At 52.5% G+C, this 26,560-nt stretch overlaps 1 protein-coding gene across 1 annotated transcript in view; it reads left to right on the top strand.

The window, feature by feature from the left end:
* The window catches only part of LOC144931400 (lipoxygenase homology domain-containing protein 1-like), a gene marked incomplete at its 3' end in the record, with an annotated part of 78,989 nt that overhangs the window by 37,564 nt on the left and 14,865 nt on the right, over positions 1-26,560 (top strand). Inside the window, exons 5-23 of the mRNA XM_078855206.1 lie at positions 3,172-3,344; positions 4,050-4,136; positions 5,009-5,141; positions 5,941-6,092; positions 7,022-7,163; positions 10,616-10,647; positions 11,028-11,157; positions 12,115-12,218; positions 12,827-13,000; positions 13,498-13,710; positions 14,925-15,102; positions 15,495-15,593; positions 16,510-16,667; positions 18,086-18,172; positions 18,528-18,666; positions 19,093-19,244; positions 19,877-20,034; positions 21,533-21,594; positions 22,424-22,468. Of these exons, the coding sequence (XP_078711332.1) occupies positions 3,172-3,344; positions 4,050-4,136; positions 5,009-5,141; positions 5,941-6,092; positions 7,022-7,163; positions 10,616-10,647; positions 11,028-11,157; positions 12,115-12,218; positions 12,827-13,000; positions 13,498-13,710; positions 14,925-15,102; positions 15,495-15,593; positions 16,510-16,667; positions 18,086-18,172; positions 18,528-18,666; positions 19,093-19,244; positions 19,877-20,034; positions 21,533-21,594; positions 22,424-22,468 (2,418 nt within the window). The remainder of the gene's footprint in view (positions 1-3,171; positions 3,345-4,049; positions 4,137-5,008; positions 5,142-5,940; positions 6,093-7,021; positions 7,164-10,615; positions 10,648-11,027; positions 11,158-12,114; positions 12,219-12,826; positions 13,001-13,497; positions 13,711-14,924; positions 15,103-15,494; positions 15,594-16,509; positions 16,668-18,085; positions 18,173-18,527; positions 18,667-19,092; positions 19,245-19,876; positions 20,035-21,532; positions 21,595-22,423; positions 22,469-26,560) is intronic.

Genomic DNA, 26,560 nt, shown 5'->3' with positions numbered 1-26,560 from the left:
GGAATTGGTGTGACGCCCCACCTACACATTTCCTTTAAAACAAATTATTGTTAAAATAAATAAACTGTTATGTATAAAAAAAAAAGAATTCCAACAGTGTGAAAAATATATTTAATGTTATGTTATTGTGTCATTTTAAATCCATTCTGCAGAATCAATTCAAAGTTAATAACTCCACGTGCGGTGCTCCATTGAGAGGCGGGGTCTCGCTGAGGGGCGGCCTCTCATTGGCCGATTCAGCCCCCTCTCCCAGCCAATCACAAGCTTCTATTTGCACACGGCCCTGCCCCCATTCGCGGGTGAGGGGCGGGGGGTGGGCGCAGTCTTCCAAAAGAGCGTGCAAGCGGATCCCGTTAATAGTTAATTAGTTAAGAGTTAGTGACACGTTAATTTTGTCACTTGTTAATTTCTGTTAGAGTAGCCTCTGCCGACACGGGCTCTTATCTCCGACCGTGATGTACGACGGTCAAGGTTGTGGCCAAACAAACACTCGCCGGAATTACAATATTTTATTGAAACATTTATTGAAATATTTATTGAAACTGGAGGAATCCGATGAGCTATAAAGCTCTTCCATCATGGGACCTCCTTTGCCTGTACCAAAATATGAGAATAAGTTTTCCCCTTTTTTTCTGGCAACAAAACCTTTTAGGTTTCAGTTTGGTGTTTTAACATCTTAACTCCTGTTTTGTTGCCAGAACAAATGGGAAAACCTATTCTCACACAAAGCTCCTGTTCACACATGTCCAGTGGGGACAGATCAGAACGTTACAACAACAAGCAATGCAAAAATACGATAGGAGTGTAAAGTATAGGAAATGTAAACAAATCACTTTTTAAAAAATGTATCCAATGAAAATATTTATTTTTCCTGGAGGAATCCGATGAGCTATAAAGCGCTTCAATTTGAGTGCTCACATCGTAAATGGTGTGGGTTTACTCTCCAACACACCGATGTGAAGTAGTAACTAATTGGCACATTTTGTTCACGTGACAAACTTTACTAATTGGCTGTGTCGGGTGGTGACGGGTTTAACGACATATACGCGCTCCAACCCAAACACGCCTTTATTATGAATAATATTGGCCACGAAGGCCTACGTGTTCTAAAGCTCTTTTCACATGTCCAGTATGGGCAGGCAAAAACGTTACAACAACAAACAATACAAAAACATGATAGGAGTGCAGAGTATAGGAAAGCTAAACAAATAACTTAAAAAATATAACCAAATACTCTTTGGTTCTTTCGGTAAAGTCACGTAGGTAAAAAAATAAAATTAAATAAAATTAGAAAGATAGAAAAGTAAATCACGACGTTTCGATTGCAACACTTTACCGAAAGAACCAAAGAGTATGGATCCTTGCAGTCACGAAAACTTCAAATCTAGAATATAAGCAAATAAAACTAAACTATTTTGCTTTCTCACCAGGTAAAGCCCACTGAGCTATTATATTTTTCAGAAGCGACCTGGACGAAGCGGCTTATCATCACGTGGAAATTCATAGCAGCAAAATAATCTAAATACTGTAATCTAAATGCGAGTCTAGGGCAAATATCCCAGTGCTGAAAATGTACCTGCACAACTCCTCAATCAGGATCACACGTTACACACAGCAGCTGCGGCAGCATCGACACCTACTGCTCCAACTTGGCAAGACCCTTCTCAAAAGAAGATTCCGTATTGAGACTCGGTGAGGTTTTTTTTACCAGATCAGGATCACTGAGCTGTTATAGCTCTTTCTCAGAAGCGACCTCACACACAAAATGGGAGCTCAACGAAGTGGATTATCACGTGGAAATTTACAGCAGCCGCAGCAGCATCGCCACCTGCTGCGAAAACTTGGCAAGACCCTTCTCGAAAAAAGATTACGTTTTGAGACTCAGTGAGGTTTATACCAGACGAGGGGGTGGGTGACAGCACCACGCCCGGCCGCCTTTGTCTCCCCAGTGGCGATGTTCACACACCACAGCAGTTCCTCGTTTGAGGCTGAGTCGACCTAGGGGAGGCCCAGGAGCGGTTAAAATAATCGTCATCAGTGGTGGCCGTGAGCGGGAATCGAACTCGGGTTGTGGGGTTCGTAGTGCGGCGCGCTAACCACTACACGACAATGCGTTACCGCTTCTACATGCGCGGGTCACGTAACAGATTTGACGTCACAGCTCACTTGCTGTGAAAAAATTATATGCATTATTGAGCTCCCCCCCCCCCCAAAAAAAACCACAAAAGTGTATTTTTATAATGTTTGCATGGTGTACAGTCTGGAAAGTACCCACATGGAAAATTTCAAGTTTGTTGCATGTCGGGAAGTACGCTAAACATTTTGAACAGACACACATAATCACAACTTTGCCTTTTATATATATGGAGATCAGGCCCACTGAGCTATATAGGTCTTTTTCAGAAGCGACCTGGCCACAAATGATAGCTCAACTAAGCGGCTTATCACGTGGAAATGTATAGCCGCCAAATACATATATAGGCGAAGACGAATTTGGCAGAAATACTGCGAAATGTGTATGCATCGTGTCGTTTTATAATTACACAACTGACAGACACGTGGACTTTTGTTGTCCTGGGAAGGACTTTAAGATTTCCCAGCACAAGCCACCTCGCTCACAGGAGAGTGCTGGGAAATCCAGCATAGATGGCAACCCTGGTACTCACACACACATATATATGTGTGTGTATGTGAGAGCGGTAGCACTTCCCCCAACAGTCAGTTTAGGCTATACTGGGAATCTTTGTAGTTGTAGCTGTTCTACAAACCCGGCAAACCGAGTTCGATTCTGGCTCGCGGACAACACCAGTGGCAATTATCCAAATCGGTCCTGGGGCCTCCCCCTCGGTCAATTCAGCCTCAGATCTTATAGATTCATAGAATAACGACTGAGTTAAGCAGCCATGTTCAGAGACAATGATGTCACGCAATACGACGATGTCGTGCTGTAATGCAATGAAGTAGTACGCACGTCATGTGACTTCTTTCACAATGAGTACTTGGTGCAAATGTATAAAAACCAGGGAGACAAAAGCAGGCACGATTTCTGGTGGTCACCCACCCACAGACCCCCTGGTGTGCTCTGCCCGCCTTCAAAGGTGCTCCCACTAAACAGCACTCGCCCCAACAGTCCCTTAATGGCTACACGGGGTGGGGGTCTTGTGTTTGCAGAGGGCCGCTTCAAGGTGTGGGTGAGCACGGGGGAGCTGGCCGCCGCCGGCACGGACGCGCGCGTCTCCGTGACGTTGTACGGGGAGCGCGGGCACGCGGGGCCCATCCTGCTCGGCGCCGGCAGCGGCGGCACCGGTGGCACCTTCAGCAAGGGCAGCGAGGATGAGTTCACGGTGAGCGAAGCCCGCGGCGTGAGCGCTGGCGCGCCGGTTTTAGCGCGCCGCGCAGCGAATCCGGCGACCCGAGTTCAGACACCGCTTATTGTCCACCGACACTCAGTGGTGGTTCAGATAATTATCAGATAATTACGGTTGGCTATAATTATCTGAACCGGTCCTGGGCCTCGCCGAGGTTGACTCAGCCTCAAATGAGTATGGTGTGCAGACATCAGAACTGGGAAGACAAAGGTGGCCGCGCCTCGTACCGGCAACCCACCCCCCCCCCCTCGTGTGCCATGGCTGGCTTTCATGGGTTCTCGCTAAAACACTTGCCCCGACAGTCTGTTAAGGCTTCACGGTGGATCTTTGTCTTTTCGAGCCCATAGAGCAGGGGTCGGCAACCTACGGCTCCGGAGCCGCATGCGGCTCTTTACGGGCTGCTTCTTGACGATATGTACGTATGTACAGTATGTACTCAGATGCATTGCGGCTCTTGAAATACTGAATTTTGTACCGAATTGGAAAGAAATGTCTCTTCTTGTTATTTTGGTTGCCGACCCCTGCCATAGAGGATGGGTGCACGCAAGAAAGTGTATCCAGTGCACTGGCATTAGGGTTCGCGCATCTCTGCAGTGCAACTGATGTGTGTCGTGCGCCTACACCGTGTCTCAGTGCGTGTGTGCGTGCGTGTGCGCTGTCGTTTCACACCACGTGCTGTAGGTCTCTGCCGGGAACGTAGGGGAACTCTACAAGATCCGCATCAGCCACGACAACTCTGGCGAGTCCCCGGGATGGCTCTGCCAAGCGGTACGAGTGAGGCACCGAGGGTTTCCGCGGGGCCGGCAATGCGTGTTGTTGTCCTTCCCCCGCCACTCCGATTAGCACGGTTGGCTACGCACGGTGCAGAAGAAGTTCAACATATGTACAATACATACAACCCGGTTTGATTTCACACAACCGATCAGAATTGTCGGTGGTGAGCCGGCCAGTTCTCGAGATTATCCTGGAGGCCAACAGGATAATCTGGGCGAAGTAGACAAGAGGGGTGGAGATCAGGTGAGATACTTGAGCTTGTGAAGAACCTGAGGTGAACAACACGAGATGGACAGTAAAACTAATAATGATAATCATAAAAAGTAATCAATCAATTTCAAAGACAATGCATATATTACCAGAACATGTTTTCGTTTGCATGTTCACCACAAGTATGTGTGGTTAATGCGGAGATGATTCCTTGCAAAAGGTTTATGTTTGGTGTTTGAACATCTTAACACCTGTTTTATTACCAGAAATGGTAAAACCTATTCTTATACAATAATACTCATGCCATAAACAAACTCTTCTTGAATTTAATCGTGACTCTTTTTGACAATTCATTGCAATGGGTTCGAGAAATGATGCGTTTGAGAATGGTCACGTGACTGACGGATAGCCTCCGTCACGTGATGATTGGCTACGGCGCTGCATTTTACAGCAGCGCTGTTTTGCACTGCGCCCGCCTCCTCTGACCAGGACCACCAAAAACTTTTTTGGGGGACCGGGGGCTAAGGTCCAGACGAGGCCTGTGGGGTCACCTCAAATCTTTCCTGAGGCCCCTCTCCGGATCTGTGCTCCCGGAGCAAACTCCACCGGCCCATTAATTCCGTCTGCCGTCACCGTCGTTGTCCCCGCGGGTCCAGGTGCGGCTGCTGGACTTGCACACGAAGGAGGAGTTCGAGATGCGCGTGAACCGCTGGCTCTCGCGAGACGAGGACGATGGAGAGATCTGCCGGGAGGTGGCGGTGCCGCGGCGCACGGGGCCCGTCCTGTCCGGTACGGTGGTTGGTGTCCGCCGTCGTCGGTGGTTGGGGTGGGTGGGGGGAGGTTTGGCAAATATCGCGCAGGTGTCACTGTATGTGCATACGTATGTTGAACTCCTTTCGCACCGTATGTCACCAACCGCGCTATAAGCCGAGGTGCGGGGAAAGGGCAACAAACTAACCACGTAAAAAAAAAACACTCGGAAGGATGCGAGTTTTAAATGCCACGCGCACTCAACCACCAGCTCCCCCCGCACAGGGAGCAGCCTCCTCGCTGCGTCTGCTGTTGGCCCCGATCACTGCACGTTGGCCCCACCCACCGCTCAGGGAGCTTCACCCTTTACCCGCATCATCAGTCGAGTGTGAGGCCCATGACATTTTTAAACCCGAGACAAAATCCCGATATCCGCAGATGCTTCAGGTGGAGAGAGAGAGACAACGGGAGCAGCCTTTCTTAAAAACTGGGACTTCACAGAAAAACGACACACGGACACGCACAGCACAGCACGTGCCACATGGTCATGCACTTTCTTTGTATTAAGGCTCCTCAATGAAAGTGAGACCAAACAATGTGTCGTACACATCGATGTATAATCGGGAGCATCAAGTTTTTTTGCAAAACTTTCCAGCTAGAGGCGTCTCACCGCACCTCTGCCTTGCGTCTATGAGTGCTATAAGCCGGACATTGTTACCTTCATCTCACCACGCACGGATCGCCTTCTCCCCCGCCCGAGCCGGTGGGAGTCGCAGCTGTATTCACGAGCTATGCTGCCCCCCCCCCCCCCCCCCGTTGTGCCGGGCTGTGTGCGCAGCAGTGCGCTACGAGGTGCGCGTCACGACGGGCGAGCTGTGGAACGCCGGCACGGAGGGGCGCGTCCACGTGGCGGTGCATGGCGAGCGCGGCGACACGGGGCCGCGCCTGCTGCAGCGCTCACGGCACCCCACCTCCTTCCAGCGTGGCCAGGTGGGTCGGGCGGCCGGCGGCACCCCTCGTGGGCAGCGTCGGCGTCAGTCCGGGGGCTTCAGTTTCTCGACGCGAGATCGCCTTTTGTTTACCAGGCCGCTCGTCATCATCATCATTATCATCATCATCGCGATCCGTGGGCAGAGAGCCCCATAGGTGTCCACTGCACATTTCGTCATTTGTTTCCACTTTCCCCTCTGTCTCGTAGTGCCAATATGCTCAGGTAGTGCAGCATCTTCCTGGCAATCTCTTCTAACGTCGTCGTCATCGTCAAGCCATTCTCTGTGAGCTCTTCCTCTCTTTCCGGTTCATTCCATTTTTCCCGACAACACACTGAACATTTTCCTGCTGTTGTTCATCTTGCTACGTGTCCAAATAGTGCCAGTTTCCTTCTCGTCACTGCCTGCATCAGGTGTTATTCTACGTGCAACCTTTTTCTTGCTTCATTACTTCAACGTTGAACACTCTTTGGATCCAGCGTATGAGGCACTAAGTTGCCTAATCACGAAACCGAACGTCTGCAGCCGGTAGACTGGAGCAAGTGGTGCGCGGCTACTGGAGATATTGAAGAGGGATTCTGAATGTGGTGTGCCGGGTGCACAGTTGTTTAGCTGCCCACTGGCCCAGACAGACCCTGGCTGAATTTATGCCCCAGTGTCGGCGCTCATGGCCAACACGAGTGACGAATATCTAAACCGGTCCTGGGCCTCGCCTAGGTCGACTCAGCCTAAAATGAGTACCTGGTGCATTGTGTAAACGTCGCCACTGGGGAGACAAATGCAGCCGGGCGTGGTGCTGGCCACCCACCCCCTCGTGTACCGTGCCGGCCTTAATAGGTGATCGCTAAAAGCACTGGCCCCAATAGTCTGTTAAGGTTGTACGGGGGATCTTTGTCTTTTCTCACCTCGTCTCCACGCGTCCGTGTGCAGACGGACGTGTTCCGCCTGGAGGCCGTCCACCTGGGCCGCCTGCAGCGCGTGCTCGTGAGCCACGACTCCGAGGAGCCGGGTGGGTCCCCCATATCCTTCTATCCCACGTCTCACTCCACCGTCACGTGTCTCTCTCTGCCCCGCGTCTCCCTCCGTCTTGTGTCTCCCTCCATCTCGTGTCTCCCTCCGCCCCGAATCTCCCTCCGCCCCGCGTCTCGCTCCGCCCCGCGTCTCGCTCCGCCCCGCGTCTCCCTCTGTCCCGCGTCTCCCTCCGCCCCGCGTCTCGCTCCGCCCCGCGTCTCGCTCCGCCCCGCATCTCCCTCCGTCCCGCGTCTCCCTCCGTCCCGCGTCTCCCTCCGTCCCGCGTCTCCCTCCGCCCCGCGTCTCGCTCCGCCCCGCGTCTCCCTCCATCCCGCGTCTCCCTCCGTCCCGCGTCTCCCTCCGCCCCGCGTCTCGCTCCGTCCCGCGTCTCCCTCCGCCCCGCGTCTCGCTCCGCCCCGCGTCTCCCTCCGCCCCGCGTCTCGCTCCGCCCCGCGTCTCCCTCCGCCCCGCGTCTCCCTCCGCCCTGTGTCTCGCTCCGCCCCGTGTCTCACTCCGCCCCGCGTCTTGCTCCGCCCCGCGTCTCCCTCCGTCCCGCGTCTCCCTCCGTCCCGCGTCTCCCTCCGTCTCGCGTTTCCCTCCGCCCCGCGTCTTCCTCCGCCCCGCGTCTCGCTCCGCCCCGCGTCTCCCTCCGTCCCGCGTCTCGCTACGCCCCCCGTCTCGCTCCGCCCCGCGTCTCCCTCCGTCCCGCGTCTCCCTCCGTCCCGCGTCTCCCTCCGTCCCGCGTCTCCCTCTGCCCCGCGTCTCCCTCCGTCCCCCGTCTCCCTCCGCCCCGCGTCTCGCTCCGCCCCGTGTCTCGCTCCGCCCCGCTCCGTCCCGCGTCTCCCTCCGTCCCACCATTCCACGTCTCGCTGCGCCGTCCCGTGTCTCCCTCTGCCCTGCGTCTCGCTCCGCCCCACGTCTACCTCCGTCCCCACACAGCACTGGCTGCCTGCTGCCCTCGCTTGGTTACGCGTGAAGCCCGTGAATGAATTCGTCAATGAGAGAGATGGGGAGTCCCAGTGGGCTCCAGACTGTAGAGGACAGCCGTGGAGGAGATCTGTGGAGGAAACCCGTAGGGGAGAGATGTCGGGGAGAGCTTTGGAGGAGAGCTGCCGAGGGGAGCTGTAGAGGAGAGCTGTAGAGGAGAGCTGTAGAGGGGAGCTGTAGAGGAGAGCTATAGAGGAGAGCTGTAGAGGGGAGCTGTAGAGGGGAGCTGTAGAGGAGAGCTGTAGAGGAGAGCTGTAGAGGAGAGTTGTAGAGGGGAGCTATAGAGGAGAGCTGTGGGCTTTCTTGTCGGGAATTTGCTGCAGCGACCCGTGCCCTGACTCTGATTCCAGGTAAAGGCTGGTACCTGGAGAAGGTGGTGATTCAGGACCCGCTGGCCGACACGGAGAGCGTGTTCCTCTGCCACCGGTGAGGCCCCCGGTCGCACCCTCGAACTGCGGTCATCCTCGCAGCAGCAGCAGTGGCTCTTGACTGGCCATCGAACAAAGATGGTCACTACATTGCTTTCAGATGCGCTTCTGTGGCCGTCTGGAACGCTCTTCCTTCCGATATTAGGAAACCACCGGAGCTATGCACTTTTAAATAATCTAGATTGAAAACGTATTTTTGTGTTTAGTTCGTTGTCCTTCACCCGCACCTCCGATTAGCACAGTTGGCTACGTATGGTGCAAAAGAAGTTCAACATACATACATACATACAGACGGGGTCAGACGTGGTCAGACGGGGATTGCGATTCTCACGCACGCCAAAGTTGCATGGTTTGCGATTTGCGTGACTTTTATCCAAACTAAAGGGTTATGTGATATTTAGGATGATGGAGCAAACAAAACTTGTACAATGAGACAAAACATTGGTACCCACACAAACGAGACAGCAAAAGCGAGATGATACATTGCTTTTGTATTGAACCCAATGCAAGTCCTACGGCAACAAGAGAGAGAACATTCAGTGGACGTGCGGCCTGCAGATTGTGTCCTCTGGGCTCGTGACTTTCCCTGTAGGGAATGTATTCATATGGGGCAGTTAAAATGTCTGATTAAGTAGGGGGAACGGGGGGGGGGAAACAATATATATTTTTAAATGGAATCGCAACCGCCAACCGTGACATTTCATCAGATTGCTGAGAAGTACATCGTTGCACGCCTGCTTTACATCAGAGGGGATGCTATAAAATATACCTGGTCAGGGGAGTGTGGGGGGGGAGCACATACAGTGTCTACAGACTGACTCCAGCGGTGACGCTAGGCAATGTTGTTATCTTGCGAAAGTGGAACAGCGAACCCGGCGACCTGAGTTGCACTCTCGGCCACCGTTAACACCTGTGACGAGGATATCCAAACCAATTTCTGGGGCCTCCCCTGCTCCAACCTGTGCTGACCCGCGTAGTGAATTATGGATAAAGGATCAGGGTTGCCCATCACTCTTGTCACCGCCTCAACGGTGCCCGCTAACGGCATGCGTGCGCACGCAGTTGGCTGGACACGGGCGAAGACGACGGGAAGACGTCGCGGGATCTCAACATCGTGGATCGAACGCTGAGCGCGGCACGTACGTGTTCTTATCTTAATCATTATCATCACGATCCATGGGCAGATAGCCCCGTAGGTGTCCACTGCACATTTCCACTTTCCTCTGTCTTGTGCCAATATGGCTCAAGTAGTGCCACGTCTTTCTGGCACTAACTCCTTATGTCGTCAAACCATTCTCTTGAGTTAGCTATTCATACAGCAGAGGTGTGATGAGATGAGTCGATGGGAAGGATGGTGGTGCATGACGAATATGACGATGCGTGAAATAAACGACGATGAGAGTGACAGTGAGTGGTTAACAGTGAATGTGATGGATGGGTAGGGAAGTTGGGAAAAGGTGATGATGGTGGTAATGATGGGGAAAGCAGGGAGAAGAGGAGTTTGTCTAAGCAAGAGAAAATAAATGAGTTTTGACAAAAACTGGACAGTGAAGTTGATTGTGTGACATGTAGGGGCAGTTTGTCTGTTCTGTTCAGTCCACTCTATTTGAGTGAGACCTTTAACTCCGCATTGGTCAGCAAAAGTGGTTATGCATTTCATCATAATCGCCCATGATCAGTCCACTGCTGGATATGCTCTCTCGGGCGCATTCCCTTCTTTGTCTGCCGCTCCGTCGCGAAATCTCGACCACCGGCCATCATGATAATCTTTCTAGTGACGTCTCAGGCCCAAGCCCACCGACCTTTCTGAACGAACCGTTGTTGCGTATAATTCACGCACCCCATGCGCACACACACGCACGGTGGTCCTATGGAGACAGGCAATGCGGAAAACCTCTGCCACAGACACCACTGGAAGCGTTCACGACCGCACGCGGTGTTTGAGCCGGGAGACGCGTCGACGTTTTTGTAAATCCATCGGGGACGAGGATCTGGCCCCTTCCTTTCTTCGTATTTGTTCCATGTCATTCCTGCGTCCTGCTGCGGGCTCTCATGGGAAGGCTCTGACCGCGTATGCTATCCGTGTGCGACTCCACAGAACAAGAGCAGGATCTGCTTGAGAAGGAGCTGGTGAGTGCTGCGCTCGCCGCGACGGATTCATTCACTTGCTGGGTTGGCTTTAGAAGGGCGGGGTTAATTGTTGTTGATTAGCGATTTGCTGTCAGTAATGTTGTCGGCAATGTGTGCGTTGTGCTCTTCTCGTTAAGTGGGGTTGCGAATTTTATCGTTGTTGATAATTGCATGCACAAAAAATTGCTAAAATATCGCTGAGTGTCGTGAATTGATGGCCGAGTTTTGAGAGTTGAGTGATGAATGTCGCGAGTTGATGGTTAAAGGTCGAGTTTGTTGTCGCGAGTTGGGAAACGAGTGGTGAGAGTTGACGGGTCGCGCTGCTTGTGCGCTGCTTGTGCGCTGCATGTGCGCTGCTTGTGCGCTGCATGTGCGAGCAGTGGGCAGCCGAGGGCTGGAAGTTCCAGCGTGGCAGCGTCTTGCAGCTCACGAACAAGCTCACCGGGCGCCTGCTGCGGATCAAGCCTGATGCCTCGGTTGACGCACTCGGGGAGAAGGGCGACAAATACAGTGAGGGCCTCACAGCGCTCTCCCCCACCTCATCTACCTCCTCCTCCTCATCCACCACCTCCTCCACATCCACCTCAACCTCCTCATCCACCTCCACCTCCTCCACTTCCTCATCCACCTCCTCCTCCACCTCCTCATCCACCTCCTCCTCATCCACCTCCTCCTCCACCTCCTCATCCACCTCCTCCTCCTCATCCACCTCCACCTCCTCCTCCACCTCCTCCACCTCCATCTCTTCCTCCACTTCCTTATCCACCTCCTCTCCGAGCACACACGTGGGTCATTGTGGGGAAGCGAAGGGAGGGAGCAGGGCGTGCCCCCCCCCACCCGGCTCACGGAGAAGAACCGTGGTGCTGGCTTGAGGTTTCACGGGAAGTTCTGGTCGCGATGAATCATAATCGTGATCATAGTGTAATAAAGCTCGTTGAGACGACTTCTGGAATCCGTCTTTTATTCACTTTAGGTTACAGTTACTTCACGCTGCTGATAGGCAACGTGAAAGGGACAGATAGACCGAGAGAGACGCACTGCCACGTGGCAACTCGGAGCCCCGCTCCCGCGTGGCCCCTTCCTCCGTTCGTTCCCGTTCTGACCCCGTGTCGTTCGTTTTCACGTTTCCGCCAATCCTCGTTAGCCTGCATCGAATCTTCCAGGCTCCCTCGTCAGCTCCCGAGACCACGCCCCTGACTCATCTCCCCATTGGCTGAGGCCAAAGCCAGCAGACCCAATCCTTATAGCTGTCACCTTTCCATCACGTCAGGGCCATGCCCCCAGGCTTCCCCCCATTGGCTGTAAACCAGGACCGGCAGAGCCAATCACCATGAAAAGTTGTGATACGTCAGTGATCCGGATATATTCTCATATTACAATAGGATCTGCAGGTGAAACCTCTGATCTGGCTTGTCTGGGTGGTGTGTGTGTCCGTCCGTGTGTGCCTGTGTGTATCTGTGTGTTAAGGTTACTTTGAGGTGGCACGGCGGCGTGGCAACGTGCGGGCGTTCAACAGCCTGGCGCTGCCCGCGTACTATCTAGCAGTGGAGCAGAACCACGTCGTGGGCATGGTGAGGGCCACGACGCCTACAAAGTGACCCAGAGCACAGTCCAATGGTGTCATGAACCAGTGATCAAACTAACTTCGTCATAACCCGTTACATTTTTGAATGGGCTCCTTCCGTTGTGTAGTGGTTAGCGCACCACTGGACTTGCAATACAGAGGGCGCTGGTTCTATTCAATCTGCCGGCACGGCAGTTGAATGAATGAGTACGTTTTTTTTCTGTGAACCCAGCAATACAAATGGGCACTCGACAGTTTGTCGAGTGGCAAATCGCATGTGGTGGGGTAAAGTGTCGGTACCGCCAACTCTTCCAGGACGTCTGACCAGCGTGGAAGACAAACACCCTCTAAAGGGGCTCTCAAGAGCTCCCCCTTAGTGGAGGCCCTTTCAGAAGCATTGGCGTGAGCGAGCGATTGTAGGGCCTGCGCCTTTTATCCCTCTTCACATTCTTAACAAGCCAATGCCGTAACCTCTCACCTCTCCAACAAACTAATTATGCAAATTCACCACCCGCCGTGGAACTTTTCCAAGCGGCTCGACGAGCGAACCGGTTAGACGCGCTAACAAGACGACAACGGAGGTTAACGACGATCGCGCGGCGTGTCGCCCCGCAGAGCGAGAACGGGCCGGCGTGCGACTTCAGCGTGTGCGTGCAGCACGACCGCAGCGTGCAGCTCGCGTCCGTGCGCTTGTCCGGCCACGCCGTGCTCTTCACGCCACACGGCCGGCCCGGCGACACCAAGGCGGCCGCGCAGGGCCCCGCGTGCCTCTTCTACGTGCACGTCAAGGTGAGCTTCCCGCGGCCCCCCACCCCCGCTGGTGAGTGTCTGGAGACCGGTGTCGGGGGTCAGTAGGCCGGCGTCTTGAGACCGTTGGTCAAACTGGTTACGGCCCACTGGCCGGTGTCCTTCTTTGGCTGGGATAGTCCCAGTCTCGCAAACGGCTGTCCCGGTGTTCTCAAAGCTTGCAAAAAAAAAATGGGAATCTATCACCGGTTTAATGCTTTTTGGCCTCACGCTCAACTCGTGTTAATTGTTCAAAGGGCGAAGCTACCTGAGTAGTGGGCGGGGCTGTCAGGAGAGTCGGCGGGGCCACGGGTCGCAGGTGAGGCCAGTGGAAGAAAGAGGGAGGAGGAGGAGGAAGCGGAGGAGTCACTCGCTGCGTGGGGCAGGGCCAGCGGATGAGGCAGGAGCTGCCAGGTGAATCTCACCGTGTCTCGGTTGAGCCTCCCAGAATTCGGGGTCGCTGTGTCTTGCCGCTCACGTGCCGTGCGTGCCGCGCGCAGGGCGTGTTCCGTGACGGGGCGGTGCTGCTGCTCAACTCGAGCACCACGCAGGCGCTGTCGGTGTCGGCGGACGGGCGGTGCAGCGGCGCGGGCCGGCGCTTGGAGGCGTCGCACCTGCGCGTGCACGTGGTGGCGCCGCGCACCTGCATGTTCGAGAGTGTCGCGTTCCCGCGCAGGTTCCTCCGCGTCAAGGACGGCCACTGCGACGGGCTGGTAGGTGTAGCGGCGCGGTTTCAGCGGCCCCTGAAAACTGCACCATGGTGGCGAGATGTTAACGACCTCGCCTGGTATGCAGGAGGTCGTGGGTTCGATCCTGACCCTGACGCCTGCTGTATACTATATTTGCAGTTTGCCTGTCTCTCTCTCTCTTTGGTTGCGTGGATTTTTCTCCGGGTCCTCCAGTTTTCCCCTCCACATTTAGGATCAACATCACACGTTTAGGGAATTTGGCTGATATAAATTTCCACGTCATAATCCACTTCGTTGAGCTATCATTTGTGGCCGGGTCGCTTTTGAAAAGAGCGAAATACCTCCGTGGGCCATGTCCAATAAAATGTTAATATTTTAATAGTTTATCTGCGGGCCGAGCTTCAAAATAAAATGTTAGGTTTTGGGATGAATTCAATTAATAACAAAGACGCATTTCTGATTTATAGCCCCCCTAGAATCTATAACACCATCAACATCATCATCAGTCACGGTCAATCCACTGCTGGATCAGCTCTTCCCCAAGATTCCGCCGCGACCTCTCGTGATTCTGCGACGTAATAATCCACCGAGCGCAATAACATCGACTTTGACATCATTAGCACATACGTGAGTCACTCACGACCGGCGAACATATCAGCTCTGTGCCGTGCAGGGCATTGGAGACCCAAAGCCAACATTTTTCGCAGCTCGCGCGTTTTCTGTTCTTGGCCCTCTGCCTGAAGAACTGCGCCTGACTGCTGAGAATTCTCCCATTCATAAAGAAACTAAACATTTAATTACTTCCTAGGATATGTTGGATAGATTACCAAGTATTTTTTTGTCAGCAAAGCGCTCTGAAGCCCTTTGTTGGGTCTGCTGCGCCATATAAAAACGTAAATAATAAAAAAGTCTGTTCTCCCATAATGCTGCGTGTTGTTTTCATAACGCGAATTAGATATATAACGCGACGAATGTATTTGGGAACACTTTTTTTTTATAACGCTGGATGCTTCTAGATGCTACCCACACGCCTCGGTTTTTGTTCGGCCTGTGTACGCATCTCACGTGTTATCGCAGACTGTGCTTTACCCCCTATATTATTGATTATTTATTATAGCGAGATTTTTCCAGAGGGTGGTTTTCTTCAGGAACGTAACTACTCCCGCCACGTTATAGGAGAACATCTACTGGTGTGTGTATGTACGTGTGTACGTGTGCACGTGTGTGCGTATTCGCAGGGCATTGGCGACAAGCACTGCCACTTCATCGTGCACAAGCAGCGCGACTGGAGCTCGGTGGGGCTGGAGTCGGCGCGCCACAAGGGCATCTTCGTGGGGCTGCAGGCCGACGGGCAGGCGCGGCCCCTTGTCAACGCCGGAGAGGCCAACACCACCTTCTACCCACAAGTCATCTCCTGTGAGACACCGGCCGCCTCTCCCCACTACCAACCAACACCTTGGCTACACCGTCGCCACCCTCATCACCGTCGCCACCCTCATCACCGTCGCCACCGTCATCACCGTCACCAACGTCACCACCACCACCACCGGTCCTAGACCTCCGCTAGGCCGACTCAGCCTCAAATGAGTACCTGGTGCGATGTGTAAACATCGCGACCCGAGAGACAAAGACGGACGGCCGTGGTGCCGGCCACCCACCACCTCGTGTGCCGTGCCGGCCTTCGCGGGCGCTGCTCGCTGACAGCATTTGCCCCAACGGTCTATGAAGGTTATACGGGCGAATCTAGAATTTGTGCGTGCGTGTGTGTGCGTGCGTGTGTGTGTGCGTGCGTGTGTGTGCGCGCGCAGTCGGCAGAGAAAAGGCTTCGCGTCACCTCGACCTGTCGATGGAGGAGACGCCGCGACTCTCGTCGGCCCTCTCCCCCGTGCCGCTCGACACCCCCAAAGGTGGGTGTCGCGCGCGGCGGGCTGACCCGCCGCTGCCGTCGACTGGTCACACGTGGCTCTGCCACACGAGTCAAGATAAACTAGACGGCTAAACTGTTTTTTATTTGACTGGGTAAGGCCCACTGAGCTGAATAGTAGCTCTTTTTGCAGAAGCCACCTGGCAATCACAAATGATAGCTCGACGAAAGTGGCTTTAATCATCACGTGGAAATGTATAGCAGCCAAATACTCTAAACGCGTGACGTTGATTCTAAATGCGGAGGGAAAAACCGGAGGACCCGGAGAAAAATCCACGCGCCCACGGAGAGAGAGACACGCAGACTCCAAATATACTGCAGGTGTCAAGGTCGGGATCGAACCCACAACCTCCTGTATACCAGGCAAGGTAGTTAACATCTCGCCACCTTGCCGAGATTCTGAAATTCCCCATTCCCGTTACGGTGGCCAGTCTCGCCGTTGGACGTTTTCTTCCGCTTCCATCTCCCAATGACTCTTCCGCTTGTACTGCCGGCTCTGGGCCACCAGAGGATGCACCACCACTAGTTGAGAAACATCACTGGGATGATGATGTCTGGAACTACTTTCAAACATAATTGCCTTGGGGATCTTTCACGCTAGGGCACAAATTTTAGCGACCGCATCGTTTGAATCACGAGTCGGGATGACGCCCCCCCCGCCCTCTTCCCCCCGACTGGGATGTTAATTCCGTGACCTTCCATCGGTCGAATCGAGCGCCCTTGCCGCTGGCACCACCGGGCCGGCTGTTCGGCCGTCACGCCCGGACGTAGGAGAGCGACGAAACGCCGACGCAGCGGAGCTGGCGATCACTGATGCGTCGGGAGTGATGAACGTCGGACGCCCAATGTGGGGCGGAGTGACGATAGAGCGATGACCGTGCGGCTGACCATCGTCGCAGGGTGGGAGTGGCGCGTGCTGGTCACGACGGGCAGCGAGGGCACGGGCGCGCGCGTGCAGCTCTGGGTGTACGGGGAGCGCGGCTCCGCGGGCCCCATTTTCCTGGGCAAGGGCGAGCACGACGGCATCTTCAGCGCCAAGCAGGAGGACGAGTTCCAGGTGATACCCCCCCCCCCCCAGGACCCCCCACCCCCAACCCACCCCCAGTCACAGTGTCCATGAACCAGTGCCTGTGACCCATGTCCATCGTCCAGATGTCCTTGTTTATCGTCTGTTGTCTATTAAACCATTCCCGTTCCGAGACGTCTGCCAGTTGCAGGGTGGGTCCCGTTCACTGCTCAAATGGTTCGGCGTTTTATTTGTATTTAGAGAGGCGTAGCGCCGCTGTTTTTAAAGACGTTGTACTGTACTCACCGCAGAGAACCATAGCGACATGACCGCACTCTACGGGAACTCGCGCCAAACTCTGCCACCCACCCTCCTGCATGGCCTTTTACTTCCAATTCCATTTGTAATCGATTTCGTTCCAATGACGTAGACATACGGAATTGGAACGGAATTGGAAGAAAAACTGAAGACGTATACATACAATTCATTGTACAACTTCCTGTGTCCATTGTCCAGTGTCCATTGTCTAGTTTCCCTTGTTCTATGTCGAGTATCTGTTTTCCAGTGTCCATTATTTATTGTCTGGTATTTTAGATTTCATTGTTCATATGTCAGTTATCCAGTGTCCACTTTCCATATCAGCTCCTGTTGTCCATTGTCCAACATCCGGTCTCCATTGCACAGTTGTGAGTTGACCACTTACCTGGATCTTGCCTGTTGTATATTTGGAGTTTGCATGTTCTCCCCGTGGACGCGTGGATTTTTCTCCGAGTATTCCAGTTTTTCCCTCCATATATAGAATCAACATTTCCTTCGAGTATTTGGCTGCTATAAATTTCAACGTGATGATCAGCCACCTCGTTGAGCTATCATTTATGGCCAGGTTGCTTCTGAAAAAAATCTACATGCTCAGTGGGCCTTACCTGGTAAAAAAAATAAAAAATAGTTAATCGTAAATAGTAACACAACTTTGAACACGGCATAGAATTAGCATCCTCGCCTACGAGGCCACCTCTGGGCATGTGCCCCGTCCACAAGCCAGCGCGCGTGGCCAGAGGTGGTGACGACTTGGTGGATGAGGGTCCGAGCAACGTACGGCCGCTGCGTTTGTGCGAGAGAGGCCCGAGACGCAGAACAGCAACAAAAAACACGCGGCCAGCCGAAGGAGGCTCAAGATCGGTCGGGAAGGAGAGAGTTTTTGGTCAAAACACTTGCCGTTGGGCGGAAGACTAAAGGCTTGCGTGGGCTGTGCGATTGTTTCCTTTTATCGACCTTGAACAATCAGCGCTTCCTGCGCGCAGTTGCTTTGGCGCCGATTTCTATTCCCTTGCATAGCATTATCTTATATTTGTTTTACTTTAGTCACATTGGTGACCGAGGTCACCTCTTGCAAATTGAAAATCATTCCCCTGGTCTCTTGAGGTCTCTCTCACCGTGCTAAATGAAATCAACTTGACATGCCCGGGCAGATAACGCTCCCGGACCTGGGCAAGATCTACAAGATCCGCATGGCTCACGACAGCTCCAGCGAAAACCCGGACTGGAAGCTACAGCAGGTGCCACACACATGACCACACATCAGGTGACACACACACACACACAGCAGGTGACACACGCACACACAGCAGGTGACACACACACACACACAGCAAGTGACACGCACACGCACACACAGCAGGTGACACAGTGGGGGGGGGGGGGTAGCGCTAGTGGCTGGTTAGTGCTCTGGGTGCAGCTCGCAGGAGTTTTCCAGTCCGCTCCACTCCAACACCACTTGCCCATTCTTCCCATCGCTGCCTTTTCCCCCTCTGACTTCTCGTTTCTGGAGCTCACGTCCCGGTACCAGCGGGGTGTGACGTGAACGCCCTCCCCCCCACCTCCTTTCCCATCCCCTGCCCCACCGTGACCTAGGTGGTGCTGCGGGGGCTCCGTGGGGGCGACACGTTGCGCTTCCCGGCCAACCGCTGGCTGTCGCGGCGCCACGGCGACGGGCAGACGGTGCGCGAGCTGCCGGCGGTGCGCGACGCCACGGGGAAGCCGCTCCACCCAGGTGGGGGGGAGGTGGAGGGGGGTGGGGGAATCGTTCACGCGGAGAGACGGCGCGGGGCCCGTGGGTGACGCGCGCTCGTGCGCGTGTTTGTGGATGCTGGGCGAGCGTGTACGTGTCGTGCGCAAGTCTCGCATGTACACGCGTGTGTGCAATCAGGTGGGCAGTCGGGCGTACGCGTGTGTGCATGTGGGGAGCGGTGGCGCAGCGGTTAGCGCCCTGCTGAACGAACATGGAGACCCGAGTTCGATACCCGCTCACGGGTCGAAACTCGGGCCTCCTCCAGGTCGACTCATCCTCCTTAACTTGGAAAAAAAAATAGTTGAGTTTAGTTTTAATAGTTTAGTTTTAATAGTTTAGTTTAGCTTGCGCGCGTCGGGACGCTTTACCGGTGCATTGACACGTTACGCACGTGCGACCGCGGTGCAGTGCTGCGGTACCGCGTGTCGGTGAGCACGGGAGATGAGCCGGGCGCGGAGACGCAGGCGCCCCTCTTCTTGTGCCTGCACGGCGAGCGTGGAGACAGCGGCGAGCGTGAGCTGCTCACCTCCGACCACGCCGTGCCTTTCCGCCGGGGACAGGTGAGCCGCTGTCTCCCCCCCACCACCCTCGCCCCCCACTCTCGGCCCCCACTCTCGGCCCCGGCCGCATGCGTTGTGGTTACCCCCCCCCCCACCCCCCCCCCCCCCACCCCCCCCCCCCCCCCAAAGCTAGCAGCGGTGGCACCGCACTCACCTGTGTTTGGCACGTGACGATCCACCCCATCCCGCTGTCTAACAGATTGATTCACGGTCACGGTGCAATTGCCTGGCGACGGTGGCCACGCTCGTGGCCTGTCTGTATGGGATAGAGTGTTTCCCTCTTGCATGCGTTGACTTTTCCCTGGATGCTCCGGATTCCTCCCACGTGTAAACACTGAATGACTGGCCGATAGCAGCTTCATATATCGAGGGCCACAGAGCTTGTGCGATTGTTGGTGCCAACTCAACACTCGGCTGCCTTCCAGCTTCTCTGTTCTACCTCGCACCTCTGAGTTGTTTTCTCTCTTCGAGAGTGAGTCGATACTGTGCAGCGGCATGTTACTAATACCAATTATTATTCAAGAACCACGTATTTTTTGTCTCGCATACACACGCAAACACACGTTGACATACACGACACGCACACACACGTGTACGTGTATGAATGCACGCCTGCGTGTGCGTGCCCCCAGACGGACGTGTTTGAGCTGGAGGCCGTGAGCCTGGGGGAGCTGCGCCGTGTGTCCCTGCGCTGCGATGCGCGCACCGCTCACGACCGCTGGTTCTGCCACGCGGTGTCTGTGCGGGAGTCGCCGCACTCCGACCTCGAGTACGGATTCCCCTGCAACGGGTGAGGATGGCGCACGGAGGGTGGCGGCGGCTGTGGTGGTGGTGGTGGTGGTGGTGATGATGGCGGTGGATGTGGTGGTGGCAGCAGTGGTGATGGTGTTGGGAGGGGTGGTGTAGCGGTTAGCACGCTGCGCTACGAACCTGGCGACCTGAGTTCGATTCCCGCTCACGGCCAACATCAGTGATGATTATCTGAACCGGTCTTGGGCCTCCCCTAGGTCGACTCAGCCTCAAGTGAGTACCTAGGGAGACAAAGGTGGCCGGGCATGGTGCTGGCCACCCCACCCCCTCATGTGCCTTTCTGGATTTCATAGGTGTTCGCAAACAGCACCTGCCCCAACATTCTGTTGAGGTTATACGGGGGATTTTTATTTTTTTGGAGGGGGGGGATAGTGGTGATGGAGTGATGGTTGTGCTAGCGGCGGTGATGGTGGTGGTGACGGCACCGTGGGGTTCGCTGGGGCCGCTGTGAGATTGCATTTTTACCTGAACCTCGGGTGAGAATCATCGTTATCATCATCATCATCATCAGCCACAGGCAATCCATCTCTCATCTGCACACAAACTGATTTCACTACACCATTCTCTCAGTGGAAATCCTCTCACTATTATTCTTGACGAGCTTTACTACCCGGCTTCACCCGAGACTTGGATTCTTGTCTTGGATAAATACACGGCCTACGCGGAGGGTGGGGGTGCGTGACGTCAGCAGGCACACTGCGTGACGCTGCTGCATGCGGGTGACATCGCAGATATGACGTCACCGCTCACTTGCCGTGCAAAATATATCCATTATTGCGCCCCCCCCTCCCCCAAACACAAAAGTCTATTTTTATACGTGTTGTATTGTGTACAGTCTGGAAGCTACCCACATGCCAAATTTCAAGTTTGTTGCATGTTGGGAAGTATGCTAAACATTTCGAACAGACACACATTCACAAATTTCCCTTTTATGTGTATAGATGATCAGCCATCTTCCCTTCTAGCGATGTGTGCTGGGGTGAGGATATTGTATCCTATGACCTGATTCAGGGGTCCACAGGTCGAATCCAGCAACCGCCCTGATTACCACCGAGGGTGTATTTAACTACAACAACACGCGACTTCCATTTCACAGTGGACGTTAAAGGTCCCCCGACATCATTCGTGAAAAATAAAGAGTAGGCCGGTGTTTGCCGGCGTCAGGGTCCAAAATTTACACAAACCCGAAACTCGGCGCCGCAAATGACTCAATTGGGTTTACACTGCAGCAATCGTCGCCCCCCCCCCCCTACTGGCAGGCTAACGCCCCAGGTCGCTCTTGCCAAACGAGTCTCATCCTGCTATCTTCGAGTTATTCGCCGGTGAAATAAAATCGAACTTAAACTCGGAGCTCCGCCAGCAGTTGAGCGGTGTCCAGGCACCAGGGGTTGTGTTGCGCCACGGCTGATTGAGGGGGGGGGGGCTAGTTGGGGTTCATCCCACGACCGCTCGCTTCTTATCGACCGATTTCTTCTCAGGTGGATCCCCGAGGAGTTCTCTGTCGAGGACGCCCAGAGAGAGAAGCTGCTACTTCTGGAAGGTGCGTGCTGTCTTCCCGCACAGACCGAGGCAATCTGGCGAGCCGTCGTGCCGCGATCACGGAAACTTTGTGACCTTCGTCAGTAACGCGGCCCGAACGAGGAACGCTGCAACAGCACGCGTGACAGCCGACGTCTCTGGCAACGGCCCAGCCTCAGCTCTCTGCTGCGACAGGGGCCGTTGCCACGAACGTCGTCTATTCTAGAATGATTTCCTCTGCAGGGCCGTGTTGTTGGGGAACGTGTTGAGGCATCGTCGTTTCTGCCTGTGCACCGCTGCCAATGCAGTACGTGTGTACTGTAAGTATGTTGAACTTCTTTCGCACCGTACGTGGCCAACCGTGCTAATCGAAGGTGCAGGGAAGGACAACAAACTAAAGACAAAAAGCAGTTCTGCAGAAAGGAGTTTTCAATCTAGATTTAATAATGCATAGCTCCAGCGGCTTCCTAATATCGGAAGAAAGAGCGTTCCAACTATATTAAAAAATAAATAGTTGAACAAACACTTTTTCGTTAATTCGCTGAAACGATCTTCAAACAAAACAATGTCAGACCCTCCCAAAAAAGAGAGTCCTATGACTCAGTGTGGTGCTCCTGGAATAAAATAAAAATTGTTCTGATCTCATCGCTCTACCTTCTCGGTGGGCGTGTTCTTGGCCTGCCATTCGCCAGTCTCGTTCGCTGGACTGGGACAGAGAGGCCCAACGTTTCATGAGGACTCATGTCGGGGGAAAGTGTCAAATGCCCTGCATGCAGAGTGTGCTGCAGACGCACATCGTGTGAGCCGTGTGCTGATGGTTGCTCGTCTTTCTGTCTTGCGATCGTCTGCAGAAATCCGGAAAGTGACGCCCCTGGAAGCGAGGTCGGAGGTGAACGGTAAATAGCCTCGCCTTGGCCGCTTCGCTCTGCCTCGCCCGGTCCGCTCATTCGTTACCGTGCCCCCAGGGGGAAAGGACATTTGTATCGAAACACCCCCCCCCCCATGCCCGAAATAGAACGCTCCTTCATTCACTTTGGCACACCTGTGGAGCGTACCATTTCGTGGCGACGGTGGTTGCATTGTTGGGCATGTTTCTCCATCTACTGTTGCCTCTGTTTATCCGCGAGTAAGAGGATGTATCGGCAACTCAAGGTGGGATAATGTGGGCACCTCCACCCCAACTAGCAATGTAGGTGCTACTTCTCGTAGAGGTACCGACATTCTGCCCATCGAAATGCAAACTATATTTGTTTGCGAAAACCTACATGTTAAACTATACTTGTTAATGCTTTTCAACTCGGGTTGAAAGCGTTATTGCATTAGCTCTGACGACAACTCTTGTAAGGGGCCATCCATTTAGTACGTACGCAAAAATCAGTCAAAACTTGACCACTCCCCCCTCCCTGTACGCACGCTGACTTTTTACACCCCCCCCCCCCCACCTGCGTACGTACGCTTGATGCACCCCCCCCCCCCCCCACTGAATCCTATAAAACGGCCGATATTTCATCCACGCAGAAACGATCAAGGATTAATAATATTAATGTGTTGAAGCAAACAGATAGTCCACCGCTGGCTGCATTATTATCGAGGCTTGAACCCCACCCCCATTTCCTATGCTACATACATTGTCAGTAGACCCCCATACGCAAGCGTACGCATTTGGGTTAACCCCCCCTTCCCCCCTCCATAACGTACGTACTAAATGGATGGCCCCTAAAGGATGGTGCAACACGAATACAATTTTAAAGTACAAAGCCGTGTTGCTATTCGGAACTTTGCCCTGGAGAACACCGATCACATTGTTCAAGGGCTGTTACCCTAAACGTGGAGACAAAAAAAACCCCAGTGCTCGAAGAAATTCTTAAAACCAACGCAAAAATGAAGCGCGTGTCTCTCTTCCCACTCCCACCGCCTCTCGACGACGTCATCGCCCATTGCCGCACGTTTATGACTTCGTCCCGTCGTGCGGCTTGAAACCCAGCCTCACTGTCGCACGTTGGAACGCATTGCAGATCCCGTGCGTGCGCACAAGTTTTTTTCTCTTCCTTGTTTTTACACCGATGAGTTTGCGTGAATCACCCTCCCCCCATAATCCGTGATTGTCAAGTGCCACCGTCGACTGCAAATGATCGCGATTGCCATCGTGTCTGCACGTGTCCGTCGCGTTCTGACATTCGATTACGTCCTTGCTTTTTGTAAATTTGACTTTTAAAAAATGTGTAGCTCTGCGAGTCTCTCGGCGTAATTTTTTGCTGAAATTATCGGCATCTTTAATCGTCGAATGCGAGACCTTTACATTTGATCTTTCTATTTAATTTAACTTTATAATGATTCGCAAGCCCTGAGATCAAAGATACTCATGAAGTAATGCGAATTGGCATGAAGACGCAACACAATAAAAAAACGACAGAACGTGCCAGCCTATCCGTGCTGTGGTAATGTTCACCACTTGTACATCTCATCTCAAATAAATTGCATGACGAATACATTAAACTCTCCGGTGTGATTTCTTTTTTTAAATCTCTCCGTACAATCAAGCCTGCCCTCTCACGCATGACAGCCCTTTCCGAATTGAAACATTCGTGAACAGATTGATGTAATCAGACTTTGATCTCAAACAATTGACCATGATCGATGATGATGGTTTATGATGATGATTGTGATGATGACCTCACGCATATGGACAAGAGGTGAAATTTATAACCAAGTCTCATGACTCCCTTTCAGCAGGGTCCTGCCAAATGTTTGCAGTCGGAGGCGATGATTGCTATGTGTGTGGATGTGTATACTCCAGTGGCGGCTGGTGATATTTATTTTTGGGGGGGCGCATTTTTTTTATTTTATTGAGGGGGGCAAATAAATATAAAGCAGTACCAAAAACCATTTTGACTACTTGAATATAAATTTTGATGATCTTTATTTACATTTCAGACCAAAAGAAGTACCAAAAAGCATGTTTCCTACTTGAACATAAATATTTCTCTTTTATATACATTTCAGACCAAAGTACCAAAAAGCATGTTTCCTACTTGAACATAAATTTTGCTCTTCTTTCTTTCTGGCCAGCAAATTTCTCAACTACTCTCTGATTAAAGTCAGTCATCTCCATAACAAGTCTCTTTTCCATGGACAGCAATGCCAGTGCATTCAGCCTCTCCTGGGTCATGGTGTTTCTGAGAAAAGTTTTTATTCGTTTCAAGGTTGAGAAGCACCTCTCAGCTTCAGCCGTGGTCATGGGTGTGGTAATGATAACTTTTAGGAGAGTCACAGTTTCGGAAAAGACTTCTTCGAGATTATTCTCCATAAACAGCTGGAATAGGTCCACAGCACCACGGCAGGCTCTGAACTCTTCCTTGCTGTAGATGAGACTGAGCTCCGTCTTCAGCTTGCTTCCACTGAGCATCGGGTACGCTTTCATGGTGCTGCTCAATGCATCTTCAGGAAAGGTATCCTTGTACTCATCAAACCTGTCCGCCTGCAACAAGGTGGCACAGACAAGGTGGTCTGTGAAGGAGAAACGCTCCCTAGTGTGTCCCAGGATTGTGTCACAGACCTATAGAGATAATTAAACAAATAGATATATAAATGTAAGGTAGTAGCCTGGAGTAGACCACTAATTGTCACAGTTGCAATTACTTTCAAAAGAAAAATAGAGCCATTTGAGTTTTTGTCCCATACAAGACTGTAGTTTTTGGTGGCTTCAAATTTCATTTGATCATTTATTTTTATGTTGCCAATTTATTATTTTTGGGATGCTATTGTATATTAAAATTAAGATTTTTGTTAGGATTTATACCAAACTAAAAATGTTTTCTTGAGTCTGTAGAATATGATATGTAGGCAGGACATCTCTGCAGCACAACAATAATGTAAAATGGTATTTTGACTGATTTCTATAACAAACTCACCTCTGCTGCAATCCTTTCACGGTCTTCCGAACTAAGCGCCCGGCGCCTCTTTGTTGGACGAGAACCACTGCTTTGCTCACCAATGGAGTGGAGAGAGTTTCTGCAAAGGACAAAAATAATTTATTATAATTTTGGCAAAGGATAAAGAGAGTTAAAAATGAAAGAGAAAGCAAATAATGATCATATTACAGGAATAAAGTTACCTGATCTTTTGTATTTCTTGTTGGAACTGTTGGATGCTCACTTTGATATGGACTGAATCAATGTTCTTTTTCTGGAGCTTGGCATAGAGGAAGTCTACATGTGGCATGATGTGGTGATAAAGTTCCAGAAAGAACTTAAAATCCTCATCCTCCAGTAGCATGGCCAGGGCTCCTGCTTCTCTGACAGTATTGGGGTCGAAGTCACCTGAGTCTTGTATGCTCTCAAAACAGTGAATGAGATCCTCTCTGTGCTCAAAAACAGTATTAATGGCACGGCTATGAAAGTTCCATCTGATGTTGCTGGATCTTGGCAGTCTATGGGCAACCACTTTATCCAGAAAACATGTCCGCTTGGGTGACTTAGAAAAAAAGCTGGCAAATCCACCAATGTTAGAAAAAAATATTCTCGTCTTGGATATGTGAGACGTGGCCTGTTGCATTATCAGGTTGAGCTGATGTGCGTAGCAGTGGATGTAGTGGGCATTTGGGTACACATCTTGTATTTTTCTCTGAACACCTGCAGTGGCACCCCTCATCACGCTGGCCCCATCATATGCCTGGCAGATGAGCTTACTTTTATGATCCTTAGGAAGGATAGAAGCAAGACGCTCTTTTAGTGCAGTAGCAATGGACTCAGCTGTAGCTGACTGCAGAGGGATGAACTCAAAAAATCTTTCCTGCACGTTATTTTTGTCGTCGATGTAGCGCAGCACAAGCACAAGTTGGGACTGTGTGGCAATATCTGTTGTTTCATCTGCTTGGATTGATAAAAAACTACTTGTCTGGACTTCTTTGATTATTTCTTCTCTTGTAACAGACAACAATACAGTCAAGTAGCTCGTTCTGTATAGATTTCGACGTTCCCTTAAATACA

The sequence above is a fragment of the Lampetra fluviatilis genome, chromosome 4 (genome assembly GCF_964198595.1).
Source record: "Lampetra fluviatilis chromosome 4, kcLamFluv1.1, whole genome shotgun sequence".
Lineage (NCBI taxonomy): Eukaryota > Metazoa > Chordata > Hyperoartia > Petromyzontiformes > Petromyzontidae > Lampetra > Lampetra fluviatilis.
The sequence above is the reverse complement of the archived record's forward strand: the minus strand, read 5'-3'. Positions and strand labels throughout refer to the sequence as shown.